The sequence below is a fragment of the Onychostruthus taczanowskii genome, unplaced genomic scaffold (assembly GCF_017590055.1).
Source record: "Onychostruthus taczanowskii isolate IOZ18803 unplaced genomic scaffold, ASM1759005v1 scaffold158, whole genome shotgun sequence".
Classification (NCBI taxonomy): domain Eukaryota; kingdom Metazoa; phylum Chordata; class Aves; order Passeriformes; family Passeridae; genus Onychostruthus; species Onychostruthus taczanowskii.
Window position 1 is genome coordinate 272,010 of NW_024498773.1, and position 13,714 is coordinate 285,723.

The 13,714-nt window shown below is 37.5% G+C and overlaps 1 protein-coding gene across 1 annotated transcript in view; it reads left to right on the plus strand.

Moving 5' to 3' along the window:
* CAMK4 (calcium/calmodulin dependent protein kinase IV) overlaps positions 1 to 13,714 on the plus strand; it is a 138,111-nt gene that overhangs the window by 57,996 nt on the left and 66,401 nt on the right. Inside the window, exon 2 of the mRNA XM_041399178.1 lies at positions 151 to 229. Coding sequence (XP_041255112.1) covers positions 151 to 229 — 79 coding nt within the window. The remainder of the gene's footprint in view (positions 1 to 150; positions 230 to 13,714) is intronic.

Consider the following 13,714-nt stretch of genomic DNA (forward strand, 5'->3'; position numbering starts at 1 on the left):
TGCATCTGTGGGGAAAAGTGAGATAGTTTTGCCCAAACTGGGAGGAGTAGAAAATATAGGCAACTCTGTTTATTGACAGATTTGAAGAGTTTTATGTACAACCCAACTATTCTTCATTTTTTTTTTTTTTTTTTATTATTTTAAATTTAGTGGGGCTACATCCATTGTCTACAGATGCAGGCAGAAAGGGACCCAGAAACCTTACGCCGTCAAAATGTTGAAGAAGACAGTAAGTCATTTTTGTTTTGTTTTGCTTTGCTTTGGAATATGTTTGGGATTTTCTCTGGGTTTTTTTTCCTTTTTTTTTTTCCTTTTTTTTTTTTTTTTTTTTTTTTTTTTTTTTTTTTTTTTTTTTTTTTTTTTTTTTTTTTTATTTTTTTAAATTTAGTGGGGCTACATCCATTGTCTACAGATGCAGGCAGAAAGGGACCCAGAAACCTTACGCCGTCAAAATGTTGAAGAAGACAGTAAGTCATTTTTGTTTTGTTTTGCTTTGCTTTGGAATATGTTTGGGATTTTCTCTGTGTTTTTTCTTTTTTTTTTTTCTTTTTTTTTTCCTTTTTTGTTGTTGTTTTTTTTTTCTGTGCAGTTTATTCATGTGGGGGAAATGTGCTAGATTTAGGATTATAAACTGCTAAACTTGTATTTTCCGTGAGTGAGCTTTGACTCCTCATCACTAAAACAGCTGTTGGAGGTAACAGTACTGTAGAGGAAATGCCTAATCCCCCCAAATCTGGCTTGTACCTTCAGCTGGTGTTGTCCATCTACACTTGGATTTGGTAGAAATCCATCTACACTTGGGTTTGGTAGAAAACTTTAAGAAAAAAATATGTCTTTTTCTTTCATTAAAGAAACAGAAAAGGACCTTGAAAAATTTAAGTACTCACTGTTTTATCTTTGATGTAATACATTGTTTTGCTCAAAAAATGCCATGACACAATTCATCTTTTTTCAGAAACCGATTAAAACACCAACTCAAACCCAAGTAAAATGAAATATATTGTAGTGCGTTTTTTTTACCATTACAAAATTGCTAGAGAACCAGTTGAGATGACAATTTATTTTTAGAACTCCATATATGTCACACTTATACTACAGCTATTTTTGTGTGTTCTGAAAAATAGATGGTGGAAAGCAAGAAGAGGAACTAAGAGAAGAAAGGCAAGTTATGGACTGAGAGACTTCATGCAGAAAGACACTGTGGGGCATGGGGTAGAGCAGTTCATATTCCTAGGATGGAAAGAGAAGTCTGAGAGAAAGCAAGCAAGCTGTGAGGCATGTACATGATATTTTTTCATGAATGGCTTTGATTCAGTTTATCCCAGTGTTAGAACATTCATTATTCCATAATGTTCCAGAACATTCACATGTAGAAACATAAGGATGGGTGGGTAGGCATAACCATGTCCAAATGGTGACTCCACTGGTGGTCCCAGTGCAAGATGTAATGAGTGGGTTTCACATGAGTAGAATGTTGGCATTAATTTGTCATCTTTGAATGTGAGCCAAAGATTAAACTGGCACAAAGATTCAGTTGTGTGTACTGCTTTTGAATTTGCATCTGGTACACTGGAAGAAGCAGAGCATGTGCATTGCTGCAGCTTGTGGTCTGCTGTTCCTATGGAAGAGCAAAAAATTTTTGAGGTTTCATCTGTTCATTATGCCAGTGATTCCCATAATGTTTTAGGTGTATACTGTCCTATAATTTTCATTCTGAAATGCACTAGGAAGAGCTACATTTATTAAAAATATTTCTTTGCCTTTTGATTTTTTTGCCTTCATGGAAATTAATTCATGTTTACAATTGTCACATTTATGTATTTATGCTAGATATATTTTTCTGTGTCTGAAACTAGTCACTTTAGACTTTGGTAGACTTACTGTAGCACAGGTTTGTTTTTTTGGTTTTTTTTAATGGCACTGAAGGAAAAGACTATAGTTGTGTAACTTATAAGTTGTTTTTACATCAGCAATAATATATAAGTTTGACTTAATGCAGCCTTGGTTATATTAGCAGTGTGGTTAAGCAGCTCCCAGAGCTGAGTTCCCAGTGTAAATGATGCACTTTGGGATGTTTTGCTATGAAAACAAGTAATCCTCTTACACAAATGAGCTTTTCTGTGTAAATGAGAACATGGGAGACAATGCTTTAAGGATGTGCCATTGCTTGTGTCTGTCCAGTTTGGAGATGTAATTATTATCACAGGATCTGAACTACCGGAGAGTGCTCCTACAACAGGAGGTCTGATCTTTGCTCACAGTATCTCAGTATAAAAAATAGCCACATGTGAGCCAAGTCATGTACTAAAATGATGATCAGCTTAAGTTTTCTGTTGCCTTTTTGAAAACAATTAGATAAAAGGCTGGCAGTTCAATAGTAGAGGAAAAGGGATGGGAGGAAAAGCAGAGGAGCCTGTGATTGTTTTTTGGTAGAGTCCCATTTACGAATTCCATTAATAAATGTGCATAAGGGAGCTCTGAAGAGCACACAGGTTGAAATTAGAAGACAAGGAAAGATGACAAAAGAGCAGATACTCTTGATTTTTCCATTCAAACTGACTGTCTGAACAGAAATAGTCTGCTGCTTCAAACAAGACTGACTCTCTAAGGAAGAGGTCCATAAAAACAGGATGAGGGATGGGGGATAAGGTGGTCCAGATTGCTCTGATGACATGTGATGTGTGGAGGCTGGTGGCTGATGGACAGCTCCAGGTTTCTGAGTGATGATCACTGAAGTGCTGTAATTTGAAGTAAAGCATTAGAAATTATTACTTTTACCTGATGGGAACAGCTTTGGTAAGAGCATAGGGTCCATTAGGATTGAAGTAGTCCACTAGGAACAGACTGCAAGAAACATAAGATAGCTATCAGTGTTCTTTTCATTGAAACAGAATGAGTAATTTTTCATTTTGCATAATTAATACATTCTTAGTTAAGAGCAATAAAATTTTGGGCAAGATCTATCATCCAGTTCTGAGAATACATGCTTGTACAGGGCTTTGAATTCCTAGCAGGTTCTGCAATTAATAATTTTTTTACCATCTTATTTAATAAAATAGCAGTAGATTATTTGCTTTTTTTTTTTTGTGGGGGGGGTCTGGTGGGTGTGGGTGGTTGCATCTGTGGTTTAGATGTTTTTATAGGGGTTAAATCATTAAAGAGTAACAGAACAAAACATTTATGTGAACCTTTTTGTGTGACTAAAATAAAAGTGTTCATAAAATTATATATCTGTTGACAGGTTTAGTAATTCTTAACCATTAATACAAATTTTCTACAATTTCAAAGGGAGGAAGAAAAAAGGGTTTTTACTGCTTCAAAATGATTGAAGCAGAATGCTTCCATTTTCTGTTGATTTTAGTTTTGTCAAGCCCAAGTTTAGGAGTAGTTTAAAATCCTTTAAATACACTTATGGTGAATAAAATTTACTTCAAAGAACACCTCTGATTCTTACACCTGAAGTGTTTTAATGTCAAAATTGGGAAACTAAGAGGCAAGTTAGAACTTTAGCTTCTACAGCTGCTAAAAGACTACTGTCAGAAAGGTTAAAGAGGTCCAAAGAAAAGTTGATTTTTGAATTAGCATAAGAGACACTCTCCAATAATGTATAAGAAATAAAATTTGTAATGGTTCTTAAGAGCTACAAAAAAAAAAAAAAAAAAAATTAAAACCCAACATCTATGGGTCAGATGAATAAGCATGGAAAATATTGCCTGTGATTTCCTCATCTAACCTTTGTGCTTAGTTCCTGAGCATAACTGAAATGTATTGCATGCTCATTTGCTATGTTTATCACATCTTTTAAATTCCACACAGGTGGTAAATGTAAAGATATGAACCATGTAATTTCTTTGGGGGGAAATCTATTTAATGAAGCAAGAAAGAAGCAAAAGCAGATCACATAGCACTTCAGAAAAAGTCATCAAATGAGCAGAGTACTGTTATGAGCTTTTACACTTGCAATTGCAAATATGAGATTGTTTTGCTTTTTACTATGCATTTTACGTCTCCTTGATGACTCAGTGCTACAGAAAAGTGAAATATCTTTAGGATACACTTTACAAAAATTATTCTTACTGCTCTTAAACTGAGACATAAAAATTATGTGATATTTACAGCCATTCATTCTGGAGTGGTCATTGCTGCAAATAACATATAGCATGTGGATCATATTGGAAGAATGCAGTTCTTTAAGGAAGCAAACATATATATGTTGTATTTTTTATATGAAGTCTCTTATCTGCTTTTCCACCTTTTAATGTGTTTTGAGGAAGCTAAGCAGCCTGGAGATTATCTCAGAATCTGGGTAGATGAATACCTTCCAAGAAATTAGATCCACCTCCGCCTTAAATTTCCTACCTGAGTCTGGACAAGTTGCTTTAAAAATAGTGATGAGAACAGATGGACTCTGCTGCATGGTTTCTAAACTAAGACACTAAGTGCCTGCCTACATCGTAGGTCTACCAAGTGCTAACTACTGCAACTGAAGTAATTTTGGAGCTGCCACTGCAATAAAGCAACACGCTCTACTGAAAGGAGAATAGGATTGAGAGCTGGGTTGTCTGTAGCTTGGGTCCTGGCATATTCCCAGTATTTCTTTTGGTTTCAGCTTTTTCATCCATAAAAATGAGATAATATTTATTTTATTTGCTTCTCAGCAATGCTTTGAATGAAGCCTGGTTAATATTTCTCCGTTCTAATTGATATGTTCTGTCCCCTAAGCACAATTAAGTATTATGAAATATTAGACCCTGTCTTAGTCAATGAGACATACAAGAATAGAGACTATTTTGGAGAATTTTCATTTTGATTTCCTTCTTTTTTATGTGTGGGCATCCTCCCTCACACAGTTTGTGATGCTTAAATAATACTTCTGCAGCACTTTTATCAAAATCAGTATATATGAAGTAGCATTCTTCCTGCAGACTGGTTGATATTCAAATTCAGACAAATGTTCAGGCCCATCAATTTTTTTCTCAGATCTGAAATAGAGCAACAGCTTTCAAGCAATATATACTCTGGAAATAGTTCAGCTGGGATTAATACAATTGTACAAATAAATTAGACAATTTGAGGACAACAGATACTTTACGTCTGTGGATCAGAAAGAAGAATGAGCAAATGCAAAGGTAATAGGCTTGCCTCCTGGATAATTTGGGTTGAATATCTGGAGTTAGGATCTGAAGGACATCATAATGGTTTATAAGGCACATCTAAAAAGTCTCAATTGCATTAATGTTTGCACAAATATGTATAGACACACACACACATGTATACATATACACATACATATATATATATATATATACACACATTGGGAAGAAGGGACAGGCAACTCAGGAAGAGTATAAAGATGTCCCTGGTCATGTAAAGAAAAAATTAGAAAGGTGAAAGCGCAAATAGAACTCAATCCAGACACTGCTGTGAAAGATAATAGAAAGTGTTTTTATAAATACATCAGCAACAAAAATGGGGCCAATGAAAATCTCCATCCTTGACTGGATGCAGAGGCAAACACTGGAACCAAGGATGAGGAAAAGGCTCAGATGCCTTCTTTGCCTCAGTCCTCAACAGTAAGGCCTGTTTATCCGCAAGGAACCAGCCCCAGCTGGCAGCCAGGGACAGAGAGCAGAACAGAACCTGTGCAATCCAGGAGGAGGGAGGCAGTGACCTGCTGAGCCACTTAGACACTCACAAGTTCATGGCACCAGGTGGGATTCATCCAAGGGTGCTGAGGGAGCTGGAGAAGGAGCTTGCCAAGCTGCTCTGCATCACTGATCATCAGTCCTATCTAACTGGGAAGGTCCCAGATGATTTGGAGGCTGGCTAATGTGATGTCAGTCCACAAGAAGGGCAGGAAAATGGATGCAGGGAAGTACAGGCCTGTGAGGCACAGTACAGGTCTGAAGTACAGGCCTCAGTGCCAGGGAAGATGATGGAGAAGATCATCTTGGATGTGATCACATGGCAAATACAGTACAGGGGATCAGGCACAGCCAGCAGGGGTTCAGGAATGGCACATCCTGCCTGACCAACCTGATCTCCTTTCATGAGCAGGTGACCTGCCTAGTGAATGCAGGAAAGGGGGTGTCTACCTGGACTTCACCAAAGCCTTTGGCACTGAAGGCCTTTCCCACAGCACTCTCCTGGAAAAGCTGGCAGCCCAGGGCTTGGACGGGAGCACTCTTGGCTAAAAACTGTTTGGATGGCCAGGCCCAGAGAATGGTGGTGAATGGTGCTGCCTCCAGCTGGCCTCTGGTCACTGGTGCTGTCCCCCACCATCAGTGTTGGGCCCAGTTCTGTTTAATATCTTCACTGATGATCTGGATTAGGGGATCAATTGCACCCTCCATAAGGTCATGGATGAGACTGAGTTAGAGTGTTGATCTGCTGGAGAGCAGGAGGGCTCTGCGGAGGGATCTCACAGGCTGGATTGATAGGCCAAGGCCACTTCTATGAAGTTCAACAAGGCCAAGGTCTGGGTCCTGCTCTTGGGTCACAACAAACCCTTCAGCTCTACAGGCTGGGGGAAAAGTGTCTGGAAAGCTGCCTGGTGGAAAAGGACCTGGGGGTGCTGGTCAACAGCAGCTGAACTTGAGCCAGCCTGTGGCCAGGTGGCCAAGAGGGCCAAGGGCACCTGGCTGGGGTGAGCAATAGTGGGGCAGCAGGAGCAGGGCAGTGACTGTCCCTCTGTGCTGGAACTGAGCGGGGCTGCATCTCAAATCCTCTGTCCAGTTCTGGACCTCTCACTGCAAGAGAGATATTGAAGTGCCAGAGAAGGGAACAGAGATGGGGAAAGAGATTAAGTACTTTGAGGAGCAGGTGAGGAATCTGGGTGTATTTAGCCTGGAGAAAAAGAGGCTTAGATGACCTTGCTCTCTAAAACTGAATTAAGGTTGTAGTGGAATGAGGGTCATCCCCTTCTCCCAGGTAACAAGGGACAGGATGAAGGTAAATGGCCTCAAACTGCAGCTGGGGAGCTTCCAGCTGGAGATCGGGAGGAATTTCTTCACAGAAGGGTGGTTAGACATTGGAATGGGCTGCACCACCCCTGGATGTGTATTCAAGAAATGACACTGTGGCACTCAGTGCTCCTTTCTCTTTGACAAGGTGGTGATTGGTCAAAGACATGATTTGTCACAGATATGGTTTGATGATCCTGGAAGTCTTTTCAGCCCAAGTGATTCTGTGATATATATATATATATATCTAAGCATGTATGTTTTATAGACACACAGATACAAACACCTATTTATGCACCCTAGAAGATTATGTATTAATATGATAGTATTTAAAACTATGTATTCCCAACTCAGCAGGGAGTGTAGTTGGCTGGGTTTTTCATTTCCTTTTGCAGTGAATTGGTGTTATTAAGTGGTTATCAAGAGGCTCATGCAAAGGTTTGGTTTTGTCTCTTGAAGGAACACTGCTTTTTGTTGAGCCTTCCAAACTGATTAGGAAGAAAAGCATCTGGGTGGAAGGGGCAGGGGAGGAATGGGTGGAGACTTGTGTATCACATTGGCATAACCAGAATTAGTAAATTGTTCCTATATTAACTTCACGAGAAAATGATGTATGTTTGTAGGTGTAAAATTAAACCTTATATTTATTGCCATGTGGTCCTATGTGATTTATATTTTAAGTGCCTCCTGCCTCCATATGCCTGTTTGTCTATAAACTGTATGAATGTATGTATATATATATATGTATGTATATATATATATGTATATATACACACATCTATGTGTATGTATCTATATTTATATAGCTATTTATATCTATATCTATCTATTTTTATCTATATCTATATTTAATCTATCCACCTCCATTGGTGCAGTAACTGTCAGTACTCATAGTGGACATAGTTATGACTGATACAGTTTAGCAGACAAAAAAGCAAGAGCCTGACATAATACACCAATTTGTATGACATGCTAAGGCAGTATCCTTTTTTCTTCAGGTTAAAAATGTGTGGTATATATTCACATTCATATGCTCATTTAAGGTCATTTTTTCCCTCATATTGTATTCATGTGTAATATTCTGATTTTTTTTCAAATTTTTCAAAAAAAGAGAAAGAATTGTGTCACACGTAACCCTTCATGAAAACAGTCAACTGCACACCACTGTACATCAGTACACAGCAAAAAGGACTATTTTTGTCAACTAACTCACACATTGTCTTCAGTTATTTATTCACATACACACACATACACATGCACACCACACAGGCCACTGCTTGGTAATTAAGGGGAAAGAGTAATTTCCTAACTACCTCTTAATTACCACTCCACCTGCAGTACTACCTGTTATTTTTCCTGGCTTTCTGATTTTTCTTCATCCACATCATCATCTCATATGGACATACATAGGCAGTTCACACTCTAATGTTTTTACAGGGAGGCAAAAAAAAAATGGAGTCAAAATTACTTTGAATAAAGAAATAAGGCAGTAAAACTGAGTTTTCCACTCCTTGTTTTCAGTTTTCTCTCATGTAAGGGGAGTCTGGCTTCCATTTTCTGATTCAGTACAATCCAAAAGAAATGAGTTTTGAGTAGAAGTACATCAAATGCATAGTATCTAAAGCAGGACAAAGAAGTTCACTTTGTGAACTTCTTTGGGCAGAAGATAAGTTAGCAATAGACTTTTGCTCTAGAAGCTATGAAATCAGGCACTTGTCAATGCAGGTGGAAATTTAACTGAAAAATAAATTTGTTAGGTATTTTAGTCCTTGCAAAGAAAGAAAGAAACAACAACAAAAAAAAGGTTGTGTCAGGACAATTTTTCGGAAAGGAAAATTATCTCCTTCTACTATTGTCAAAGCCTGCCCTACATACGTAAATTTATTTAAAATCTGCAGTACATAATACTGTATTTTTTTCTGTAGTGCAGGTATTGTGTAAAAATCTCTTAATATAGAATAACATCTTTTTGTGTGACCATTTAGTTTGAATTGCTGTGTTATTCCTAAGTCAGAAATTTGGTTAAGGTTTTAAGAATTGACAGTATGTCTTATATTTCCTTCTTCCTTACCTAATTTATAGGTACTCAGAAACAGTAATTTCTGGTCTTCTCAGCTTATTTTTCAGAAATACAAAGATCATCTAATAAAAAGAGAAAAATATTAAGCTCAACTTGAAACTCAACCTACACTATACATTGCACTGTTGAACAAGTACTTCTGAGTGATAATATCCTTTAGGTGATAAATTCAGTCAAAAACCCCAAACCCCAAAAAATGACACGTTTGGCTTTTAATTGCTTGATAGGAAGTCTTTGAGAAATTATCTCAGCCACAGGTATTCTTCTACCAACCCATCCATGCACATTTTGCTCCTTTTCTGTTGCAGTGAATTGTCTTCTCCATGCTTTACCCAAGCTTGAGGAACCTCTATGCCTGGGGTGCACGTAAATATGGAGAGCTAAGATGAGGAGTAGGACCAGAAACTCTTACTCTGTGAGGCTGTGTTTAGTGCCACACAACCCTACAAAGGGATGGCATTTCTGAACAGTGGTGCAGAGGTAAATATTAAGCTATCCTGAGACTATACCCCTCCTCTTCGGAACCTTTCATTATTTGCAGACTTTTGATGGAGCAGAGGAGGCTGGGTTTCTGCATAAGTGATGAGTCTGTGAAGCTTGTGCTCTGGCTCTCTGAAGGTATTCCTCCTCTGCATTTTAGGAAGTTTTTGTTTTTAGATTTTATGGTGTGATGCTATCATCACAGGTGTGACAGCTATTCTTTTGGGGGAGAGAGATTCTAAGCTGTAGAGTAATGAATTAAGGGGAAACTGTATGCACTAAAATATGAAGAGGGCAGAAGATAAGAAATTATAGTGCTTTCTCCAGTGCTAGAAGTTCAGGTGTTGGAATAAATCATGAACATTTTATGACTTAAAATGTGTAATCCTGTGCTTATTATTCTGAAGCTGAGTTCTCTGTAGCCTCTCAGAGAGGCAAATCTAATTGAGATCTGTAGAAGAGAGGATTTATTTTACCAAGGATTCTCTAATCAGCATGTTCTTGCTTGACAAACTGGCTTATTTCCAGATAAAATATATGCTATTGGCTGTGGTCTTCATTTCTGTATGTCTTTTAAAAGAAAGACTAACCATATGTAGGGAGGAATGAAAAAGCGAGATGGAAATTAACACAGAAGCTGTATAAGCAGCGCAATCAGAGGGCTCTAATACAGGAGCTTCTTTGAGAAATCAGGAAGGCAGCACCTTAGTCTGATTTCCTTGAGATACATCACCTGACCAGAGGATCTCTCAAGACTAGAATTAAGGTTAATACAAATTTCTAAGCTGAATGTTGTGACAGTTGACAGCTGCAGCACTGGTGTGTGTGAGTGAGGCTTGTGACAAGTTTTTGTTAAACCAAACTTGATCTCTAATCAGGTCACTGTAAAAGGGCTTTCTTAATAAAAAGCCCCAAACAAAACAACCCCAAAAGACCCATCCCCCTCCAACAAACAATACATCAGCTAAATACAAACTCTGAATAAATAAATAAAACCTAATAACTTGTTTTCAAACAAATGTGAAAACCCCATCCCACTTACTTTGTTATTCTTCTCCCTTCATTTTATGCAATCTTCAAATACTACTGCTCATTTCCAAAAAGCTATTCCATTACACTTTGCATATACTTAACAACCAGATGTTTCAAACTCCACCTGAGTATGCCTTCAGTAAATACAGTTGAAAAGAGCTGAAAGCATTCCCAGAAATAACAAGAAATAGCATTAATAAGATTATTATTTTGTACTTCAGTCCTGTGAGATCCCAGTCTCTTTCTTTTACAATTCGTTGGAGACAATCCTGATTTCAAATTTTTGTTAGAATTGCAGCTATTAGATGATATGTTAACTTGTGAGGACTTCTAAGCAGCACTCTCACAAATATCAACCTGCAGAAATTTATATTTTTTCTGCAAGATACATAACACTCATATAGGTTTTATGTCTTTGTAAAGTGATAAAAGAATGGCACTACAGCAAGAAATAGCATGAAAATAATTGTAGGTTTCTGGATTGAGTAGTAAACACAGTAGATACAGCATTTAAATGTAAAAATATAAGAAACTGCAAAGTCAAAAGAACATAGGATTTGAATGTAAAAATATAAGAAAATACGAATCAAAATAACTCCATGATATGGCTTTCAAGAGTTTGTGGGAAAAGTCATAATTCCTCAAGATGAAAGCCCTAATTCCCAGAAATAAGAAGCCATCAATCTGTTAATCAGAAGTCCAGGAAAATTATTCACTTCATCATTATACCTAATTTCAGTTATTCTTTTTGGGCGATTACTGTGTTACAGCTGCACCACCACAATGAGAACATACATTAGCATTTCCATGTTTTATGGATGAGGACCACTGGAGATAGAGCTGTAAAGTATTTGTATCCAGGCAGTTGGTACCACAGTTCATAGCACATCAACAACTACCCTCTGCATCCTGTAGTTCACAGGTAAAATTTGTCCTCTCATCTCCACACCTATGGGGTCTTCAGGCATTACAGTTTTGGTTTTCTTTTTCTTTTTTTTTTTTTTTTTTTCTTTTTTGGTGTTTTTTTTTTTTGGTTTTTTGGGGTTTTTTTGTTGGTTTTTTTTTCTTTTTTTTTTTGGGTGTTTTTTTTTTGTTTGTTTGTTTGGTTGTTTTTTGGGGTTTTTTTTTGTTGTTGTGTCTTTTTTTTAAATATATATCAAAATTGCACCCAAATCACACAGTAGGCACCAGAGGTAGGTTTTAGGTCAGGTGTTGTGTGATTTGCCAAATCTGCATGTGACTTTACTGGACATAAATTCTCCTGAAATTCAAATATTCACCTGTTCTGGTTCAGGTTTACATAGCTTAAAATTGTCCCCTTTCAGGATCTCCGCCATTTACTCTTAAATTGTATGAAGCATCAGGGAGCACAGGATCAGATATGAAAGGCACCCTGTGGCTCTTTGTGCACTGAATTCATGGGTTGAGGGAAGTCACTGCATATTCTTTCTGCTCTCAGCCTGCTCAGTCACTTGTCCTTTTTCCCCAGCACAACTCCTAGCTCTTGGCAGAGGAGGCAAGTTAACATGCTGCCATTAATGTAGCTGAGACATCCTCCACTGGGACTGGGGAGATGCAGGAACAAAAGCAGTCCTGTAAATTATAGTGTTATTTGTTGACACGTAGTGCTAACAAGAGAATCTCAGCTCACAGTTTCTTATCTAAGAAGCAAGCTCCCTAAATTAGTTACAAAGGCTTCCTTTCACGTCTGACTTTCTTTCTTAACCATCTCACAATTTCTACATGTTTTTCTGTATCATATTCCAATTGTATAAAATACTTCTCATTTTCAGTCCCTGAAAACCTTTGACATGGGATTTCTTCTCTATTTTCCTTTAAACCTCCACAGTTTTCTTTGGTTATTCAGATTATAAGGTGTATAACCCATAAATCTGAAGTAGTTTTGGGGTCTATGTGTATGCAAGCATAGAATTATAGGTCCTGGATATTATCAAGCAACACAGAAATTGCTTCAGGACTCCTTGTTATCAGTGTTTGGGGCTGACCTGCCTGAAAAATGGGCTGGAATCCAGACATTGCAAGTCTTCTAGTACAGGGCTCATTTGAGCAACAGGCTGGGAGATCCAAGATGGTTCAGAAGAGGAAACATGCATGACTTAAGTGCACCTGACATTGTCATGCTTTTATCCCACGTGAAATATTTTGCATATAAACCAATCTCATTTGAGCTTCAGTGCCACTAGCTAAGCCTTCCCTGCCTGCTCATAAATGGCATGGTGCAGCATGTTGCCCCTTACAGGTTACTGTGAAGAAAATTAACTCCAGCCCAGACAAAACCACTTCATTGATTACATGGAATTATTTGATATCTGTGATTGAGATTATAATATTAGTCGCAGCCTTCATACACCAGACCTTTATTGGGTAGCAGTGAACTCACAAGTTGAATTCAGAAAAAGATGGATAATAAGAGTAATAAGGACCAGCTTATTATTCATGTGAAATTTCTCAAGTAGCAGGAAGCATTGTCTTTGGCTAATGATATAAGCAGATATAATTTATTTCAGATCTTTATTATGCAGCTGAGTGCTCCTGAGAATCTGGAGTGATTTTAAGATAAAACATCAATGATAGGAAACATCCAATCACCAATTAACTCTCAATTTCTAATTTTTATGTGGCACTTTGTTTATTCAGAGGGATGGTGTGAATGTGAAGCCAAGATGTTTAATACTGGATGCATTACCCAGGATAAAAGCTGGATTAATAAATTTTCACTGAGAAGAGAGGACATTTTTGGATTTGTAACAGTTATAGGTTAAAAGCAAGAATATACAAGAAGGTGGCAAGTACAAATTTATAAATAGAACCATAAATAGAACCATATTTTGACAAAAACAAAAGAAGTGCTTACCTTTGATTTACACATTGTTCTTGCATCTTAAAAGTGTCCTCCCCCACCCAGCTTTGGGAACAGTAACAATGGCAGTAACACACTATAAATAGTGAATTGCTGAAGTGAGCAATTCATGAATATCTAATAGGCTTCAATTTGTTTGCATAAACTGCTCAACAATTATCTAACATATTTGCAGAAATCTGTGTGTTAATGAGAGAGGAAAAGAAATAACAACCAAATTAGTCATATAGTTAGACCATAGCCTATAATGAGGCTTATTCTACTGAAAATATAACTTGT